The following is a 7,764-nucleotide window of genomic DNA, read 5'->3' on the forward strand; positions in this document are numbered from 1 at the left end:
GTTAAGAAAATCAAACATAAAAATGAAAACAAAAGTGACGTTCCCAATCATCGAATCGCACTGAAAGAAGCTGGAATGCCGACACCAATTTCGAAGGAAATGAAATTTGAATGGAATAGAATCCTGTGCCTCCAAAATCGATCCCTCTAGAAAGAGAACAGGCGTTCCCATCTTTGGAACTCGGGAACAAGGGAACATCGAAACCTCGTCTTCTCTAATTGGTAGACCAGACCTAAATGAAGTCGACATGCCAAAATGGAAGTCAAGGACAAGCGCCCATTCTGAGAAGGAGCAGATTACGGTGGAATTAGTCGTCATCTACCTTTTGATTGGGGAGTTTCCGTTTGGAACTGTCGTCGAGACTGAAAAGGACACAGCAGTGTTGTGTCATCTTGTGTGGGGCTGAAGTTGTGAAATCCGGAGCGCCATAACCATCCGACTTGACTCGTCTTCTGTCAAGGACAACTGCAACTACAGAGCTCACGCGCACTTGTTTTCACTTCTACGTCTGCGGTGAGTTCGTTAGGTTTTTGGAGGAATCGACCAGGTAGACGTAGCTACGAATTGGCATGTTGTGGTGCGGGACAGGGATCGGGCGATCGCGTGCACGGGGAGAACGCTGAGAGGCCTGGAGAGAGGGTTTTGCGTTGCGTTGCGTTGCTGCTTGGAGAACTATAGCTAGAGGAGGTACGGGCGCCTGGTGGTGATGGATGCGCGAGGTTTGAGGTTGCCGGGAGTATTTTTTGCAGCGAATTTAGAGCGGTCGCGATTGGGTTTGGGGTTGTGGTTGTTTTCTGGAGGGTCTTTGCGATATTGAGCATTTGACCTGATTTCATCGTAGGAAGCTGGATTGTCAGCTTCGTGTTTAAACTCAAGGATATTGATCCGTGAGAGACATTGAGGTAGTGGATACGGTTACGGAATTCAGTCTGAAGATAGCCAGTATTCGATGCATGTTGGAAGGGGGTAGATATATCTGCATTAAGTATGTGGCTTTGAAAACGACTTTTTCTTGTTGAAGGTATGAAATTCATCCTTCTTGTCAGGTTTAGATTCACGTACAGGCAATGGCGTGAGAGCAAGAGGAGAGTAGGGGTTTTAACTGTGGTCGCGTCACAGCGCTTTGTCAATTTGAAACTTGAAGTAATGCTACGGATGCGTTGTCTTCTGGTCGCGGAATGCACCTCGTTACCAAAAACATGGTCTCTTTATTATAATATATTTATTTGCCCTAGTACTGACCAGGAGAATTTTAATCGGATAAGAGAGCATTGTATATTTTGAGCTTGCGTTGTTCTTGCTTTAGAGCTCATGCGCTTCTTGGTGATGAATACAAGACAGACCTCTGAAAAGATGAAGAGGAGTCGATCGTACAGCGAGGGTGGGGGAGGTCAAGAGCTTAATATAGGAGTTAACTTGCACAACGGTAACGCTCTAATACAGCCGCGGGCAAGTGTGCCCTCAATGTCACATCCACAAACATCCCTTTCTCTGGCGTCTTCGGATGGTCGCGTGGGCACTGGGATTGAACCCGGCTGGGCTGGCAGTACGCAACTTCGCGAGTCGCCTACAGAAAGTGCCAGTTCTAGAGAGACATGGCCTACGGTAGGCGTGCAATTTTCAATATTATCTCTCTCCCAAACTCTTCGTCATTAATATTTAGAGAGCAGATTAATGATTATAAAGCTCAGGGTTAGCTGCGTTGGAACCTGCGGAAAATATGACAGTACATTTTAATGGAATGTTTATTTCTTACGTCCGTATACAAAGTTCTAAGTTTAGTAGGGAAGACCCCAAACCTTCTAACTATGTCCCTTAGGTAGAACATAGGTTCCACAAGTAGGATGGATAACTCTATTCCTGAAAGAAACGTAAGGCGATCTTCTTCTGTGGTCATGCCCTCAAAGTTGTCGGAAAAATAATTCCTTCTCATGCTTTAGTGGATCAAATGCCTCATAGCAACTTCAAATGATGTACTACAGCAAGGGATATCTCAGCAAGACATGACTGGAGGACAAGGACACAACGAAGAATTAGAAGACGGAGATGAAGAAGAAGCAGAGCAAAAGGTTGTTCAGCGAGTGAATACTTCCAACCGAATTCAGCCCCGAGATATCATACAGGAAGGTCTAGGTGTCATGGCTCAGCGTATGCGTGAGCAACCTGATGAATCTCTAGAGGAATTGAAGGTGAAGGCTTCCCTGCAGCAACTGCTGAATCTAATATTAATATACTAAGTCCATCCTTGTGATTTGCATAGCAGTCTGCCTTATGTATTTGAATGAGTTGCTACAGGGATCATGTTCCAGAATTATTGGTACTGAGGGAGGGCCCTAAACCTGTACTTTTCCATTGTGTATGCAATAATTAAGGTTGACAAAGTTAGGGTTCATTTATATCTTGTCAATGTGAGAATATTCTTCGCTTGTGTTGATATCCTATGTTGTCTTTGAGTTTTTTTTTTCTTTGCTGTTAGGTTGTGTATGCAGTTCTGAGTTGATCACCTCATTGGCTCTATGCAGCTGGTCTGCATCGAATTTCTAGTTGCTCTCCCTCATCGTATGGTAATTGCGTGCAGGCCGATGTGCGGGATATTCTTGGCAATTTAAATCGCAGAGAGGAATTTTCTCTTCTTCAGAGGCTGTTAACAGTGCGCCGTGATCTCAACCCTGAAAGTCTTATGCGGGCCCATAGAACTCAGCTTGAGATATTCGTTGCTCTTAAAACTGGAATATTGGCCTTTCTTCTTCCAGACATAAATGTGTTTCACACTGCATTAGTCGAAATTTTCTTCCACAAAACCTGCCGCAACATCTCTTGTCGAAGCCCGCTCCCAGCCAATGACTGCGCATGTGAATGTTGTAGGTCCATGACTGGTTTCTGTAACCAGTGCATGTGTGTGATGTGTAGCAAGTTTGATTTCGATGCAAACACGTTCCGGTGGCTGGGGTGCGATGTTTGTTCACACTGGACACATTCAGATTGTGCCATGAGAGGAGGAGCAATATCTATGGGTGTAAGTAATAAGGCAAGGTCTGACCGCGCCTCAAGCACTCCTGAATTGATTTTCCGATGTAGAGCTTGTGGAGGTGTTTCTGAACTTCTAGGCTGGGCCAAAGATGTATTTCAAAATTGCGCTTTGCGTTGGGAGAGAGACACTTTGGGGAAAGAGCTTGACTATGTACGAAGGATTTTCCACATCGCCGAGGACACGAAAGGGAAACATCTTTACTGGAAGTCGCAAGAGGTTTTAGATAAAATGAAGAATGGGCTTGACACAAGTTCTGCAATCAAGGTCATGCTGTGCTTTTTTCAAGGTGTGATAAATCTTATAATGTTCTATATTTCGTTAGCAAATTGAGCACTGTCGTTTTACTTTCTTGACCTTTTTGCTCCTCCCTTTGGATTATCGGTGTTCCATAGTTGCCTACTCGTTTTAGTTGTTGTGGAAAATTTTGGTCTGATATTAGTGACTCGTACAATGTAGCAGAGGCTGAGAATGCGGAGGTTAAAGACGTGGACAGAGATGATGTCAAAGTCCTCGACAGAAGAGAAGTTTGTGATCGTGTTGCTGAGGTTGTTCGAGAAGCCATTGCGAAAATAGAGGGTGTAGCTGAGGAAAAGGCTTTAATAGTAAAGAAGGCTCGATTGGCACTTGAATCATCAGAAAGAGAGCTTAAAGACAAGAAACAGGAGCTCGCGGACCTGCAGGTGTGCACCATATGACTTAATTCCCATGTGTTAATTATTTTTTGAATGAGGTTGGCAGTGGAGAAATGGGTATGAATACGATAAAAGGGCGCCGAGGTTTGGCTCTTTTCCGCGTTTGTATCATAGTTTGTTTCGATTTTCCGGCTTCTACGGCAGTCTCTCTTTATTCATTATATTCTCATGAACTCGCTTACGAGTTCTAGACGTCCAGAATCTGCTATTCTTGAAATATCCCGTTCTTAACTAACTTACGAAAGCGTCATAGATTTTATCATTCTGTAAAGTTAATCGAAATAATCCTTTGCTAACATTGTTACCATTGTATTAAGCGGATTAGACTAACTTACATGTTCTTGTTTGTTCGTACAGTACGAGAAACAGAGAAAGAAGCAACAAATTGAAGAGCTGGAGTCAATTGTGAGACTAAAGAGAGCAGAGGCAGATATGTTCCAGTTTAAATCTGACGAAGCCAAGAGAGAGGCCGAGGGCCTTCAGCGAATTGTGTCAGCTAAAGCAGAAAAGGTTGAAGAAGAATATGCAAGCAGGTAATTTTCAGACCATTTCCTACCGAAATGCTGATACGTATCAAATACCTGTTTCCGATGTGAAGAAATAGTCAGAAAATTACCTGTATTCAGTTTTGGATTGTAACTGAAACTTTAGTCTAGTTTCTTAGATTGCTGGAGTCAAAGAGGACTATTATTGCTCTGCTTGAATTACTCAGGTATTAACTTTTCCACGCTGCGTAGGGATTTTGTTGTTGATAATCCTTGATGCCATGACGATTGATATTTGTATGCTGATATATGGTGAAGGTATCTCAAGCTGCGCTTAGAAGAAGCAGAAGCTGAGCGTCGCCTGCTCTTTGATAAGCTCCAGGTCAGATGAAGTTACGCCTGCAAGTTTGTCACAGCTCTATTATCAATGTGTATTTTACTGGTTGTCTGTATCTCGAATATGATCCTTGCAAACCATGTGGCCATCTTCCTGTCCTCTTTGTGACGTTGGGAAGGTCTTGACATATAGGCATTCTGGTGAGAGCTGTGGAAATCCCCATTAGTTAGCTATTTAAGTGCCAGCAGACATGGCTATGTGTTCTAGTTACAGTTAGAATGTGAATAGATTCTCCGTGCGGAGCAGTAATCGATGTGTTCATCTGCTGTTTTGATCTGATGATTACCCTCTTGTCAGGAGCTCGTGAAGTGAATGAGAAGCAACAACATGTAATGTTGGTGGGTAATGGAATAGTGTTAAATATTATCTCGAGTGAAGACTAGCAGCAGTTGATGAACTGGGCGATACACTTAGGATTTCCTTCTATTAGTATTGATGGTCGATGACATGCTCCAGGGTCCAGATGCTATGCGCTTCCTGAAGGGATCAGATCCAACTCAGATGCTTCTTCTCAACAAGATCCATGGTTTATTTGAGAGAGTTGGTATGGTCTCCACTATGCCACCCGAGGGTCCATCTACTCCTGGGAATACTTCAAACGCAGGGTCGATGCGAAGTTTACCCTCGCCTTCAGATCCAGCAACTTGAAAGAGTTGCTTTCAGATTCCTGCGATTGCAGTGCGAATGATTCTGGGGGCTCCGAATTTAGAGAATAGTTTCGCAAGTCAATCGCCTTCTGGAAGTGAACATCAGAGAGTAATATCGATTAAAGTGAAAAAGGAAGGCTGAAGTTTACATCCTTTGCTGAGGAGTTCTGATGGTTAACAGATTTGTTGCTGAATTCTTTGCATGGGCTTCGCATTCGACCAGAGTTGCCTTCGCATGCACAAATCTTTTTAAATCTGGTCCATTGTGGGTGTTCAGCAATAGCGAGGACGAACAACCAGGATTAAACCCGCTCATTTCATCTCGATATTTGGCGTATCTCCTATTCAGGGAAGTTATTTTTGTGCAATACATGGAGACTTATTTTCGAGGGTATGGTACAATCCTGAACCTCGTACCCCCAAAAAGAACCATTTAGTTAGAGCTTAGTTTTGGTAAATCTATAATGCATTGTGGGGCAAAGACATCGTTTAAGAGTTTGAGATCTCGCCATCTCAAATATCGTACACAAATTTTGGAGGAAGTTGATTTCAGAGCTGAAGAGTGTTAGCCTAAACTTTTCATACATGGTGCTTAACGTGGGTTAGTGGAAGAGTCCATATATTTACTGACCATCATAATTGATTCAATTTGGAAGATAGGATTTCAGTCGATACTCTCTTGAAAGTTCTATAAAGTTATTGCAACTGTAGTATATGCTTATGGGGTCCTTTAATAGTATTTAATTTGTATCATTAAAATGTCACTTTATTTGGAAAGGTAGGTGCTTGTAATCCTTGAAAATTGCGTCAATAAGCAAAGTTTGCTTTCAAAGTCTCAGATGTTACATCTGAATTTAGACGTTAAATCTTACATTGTATGCATTCAACCTCAAACAACCTCAAATCTCAATTCCACTCAACCGTAATACAAAGACAGTCGTCCTTGCAGTATTCATTCGTCAAAGTCATCGTTCTCCTAGTCATCATCACTGTAGGCATCCTCACCACTTGATCTGTATATATTTATTTTCTAAATCCTTTGAAACAGTTTTCCCATTCCCCAAACATTATAAATTCAACCTTGTAGGAGGAGAAAATAAATTGTTTTATCACAATTGGGTCACAATTCTTCTGTACAGGGTCTGAATATTAAATACAAAACCCCCACATTTGACTTGCCATCTATCAAATGCTAGTGTGATGCCTGAATATGAGAAAGAAATCCTTTATTCGTCACATATGAATCTCCATGAAGGGTCCGTGTCAACTACCAACTCTCAAAGTCTTTGACCATGCTCATAGACATCAAGCTTACTTTTTTGACTTAAAAACAAAAAGTTTACACAGAATCAATGTATTCAAAATGTTCAAAAGTGATAATTTGGGAGGCTTTTTATTATTTGATACATGCTATTTTTACAAGAAAATTTGTCCTTTTTAGAAAAATGAGGCAAGGTTTGTTTACTTGATTTTTTTATAAAGGAGGTATTTTTAAAAGAAAATGTGGCAAGGTTCAACAAAACGGCACTAGTGCCAAAAAAAATTAAAGAATTTTTTTTTTTCCATGATTAACTAATTAAGAGGAATAAATAAATAAATAAAATTAAAAATTTTAACTAGTTACCACAAGTAAAGTAAATATCGGAATTGCTTTGTATGCAAAGACGAAAGTAGAGAGGCGTAGACTTTATGAAAAAGTACGTATGAGTAAAGTGTTTTTGGAATGTGTATTAAAAATTTGTCTACATGATTGAAAACACTGATAAATTATCAAAGACGCATGACTGAAAATTCTTTTTCAAAAAGAAAAACAAATAAAAAAAACACGTATATTCACAGTATTTGAATGTGAAAAATGCATTGTAATCAAACATCTGTTCAAGTATGCAAAATCCAATGGACAAATCAAGTTATTGTGAAACATTTCGCCACTCCTAAAGCCAAAATAATCCATTCTAAAGTAATAAAAAGTAAATAAAATAAAATAAAATAAGATATTGAAAATGTGGTTATAAATGGAACATGAAAATTTGAATAAGGGTTTGATTAATACTACAAAACACACGAGAGCATGGTTCAAGTATACGAACCAAGCGGTAAGCATGAGTATGCACAAGTGGTGGGGGAGGGGGGGGGGTGTGTGGTATGCATGCATGGGGCGGGCCAGGAAGCTGTAAGGAAGCAATCTAGACGATTCGTTCTGCCTCCGTCAAGATGCCACGACGAGCGTTCATCCATCCACATATCCATCTATCTGTTCATCCATCAAGGTTTTCATCTATACGTTCATCCATATACCTCCATTTTTTCATCCATCAATATTTTCATCTATATGTTCATCCATTCGTCCGATCCCCTTTGTTCGTCACCCGTCCGTCCGTCCGTCCGTCCGTCGGATCAGCACCTTTTTATCCTGGGCGGCACGCTGGAGGACTGTGGTGGCTTAGTGGCACTCTGTCTGTCTGCGTTGTGGACTGGATCGGTGCTTTGACCCGCGGTGCGAGCGTGGATC

The 7,764-nt window shown here is 41.4% G+C and overlaps 1 protein-coding gene across 17 annotated transcripts; it reads left to right on the forward strand.

The window, feature by feature from the left end:
- The first annotated feature begins 370 nt into the window (after window positions 1-370).
- LOC112273385 (OBERON-like protein) lies at window positions 371-5,965 on the forward strand. 17 transcript variants are annotated; one of them, XM_073529493.2, is made up of 8 exons: window positions 371-513; window positions 1,342-1,605; window positions 1,983-2,189; window positions 2,579-3,317; window positions 3,488-3,711; window positions 4,081-4,256; window positions 4,527-4,590; window positions 5,062-5,965. In XM_073529493.2, exons 2-8 carry the CDS (start codon window positions 1,354-1,356, stop codon window positions 5,251-5,253), a joined length of 1,854 nt encoding a protein of 617 aa, XP_073385594.1. In that variant the 5' UTR covers window positions 371-513; window positions 1,342-1,353; the 3' UTR covers window positions 5,254-5,965. The 17 variants fall into 17 exon arrangements, with proteins under 17 accessions (XP_073385594.1, XP_090101234.1, XP_090101229.1 ...); XM_090245108.1 differs by having other exon boundaries at window positions 3,491-3,711; window positions 4,903-5,965; XM_090245103.1 differs by having other exon boundaries at window positions 3,491-3,711.
- The last annotated feature ends 1,799 nt before the right edge of the window (window positions 5,966-7,764 follow it).

Source organism: Physcomitrium patens, chromosome 20, assembly GCF_059467195.1.
Source record: "Physcomitrium patens ecotype Gransden chromosome 20, ASM5946719v1, whole genome shotgun sequence".
NCBI classification, from domain to species: Eukaryota; Viridiplantae; Streptophyta; class Bryopsida; order Funariales; family Funariaceae; genus Physcomitrium; species Physcomitrium patens.

Excerpts from the sequence above, each read along its gene's own strand:
- LOC112273385 (XM_090245100.1), top strand. The coding sequence starts at position 1,312 with ATGCGCTTCTTGGTGATGAATACAAGACAGACCTCTGAAAAGATGAAG. Across the intron at positions 1,606-1,982 it reads CTAGAGAGACATGGCCTACG|CAAGGGATATCTCAGCAAGA; the intron begins GTAGGCGTGCAA and ends GATGTACTACAG. Across the intron at positions 2,190-2,578 it reads AATCTCTAGAGGAATTGAAG|GCCGATGTGCGGGATATTCT; the intron begins GTGAAGGCTTCC and ends AATTGCGTGCAG.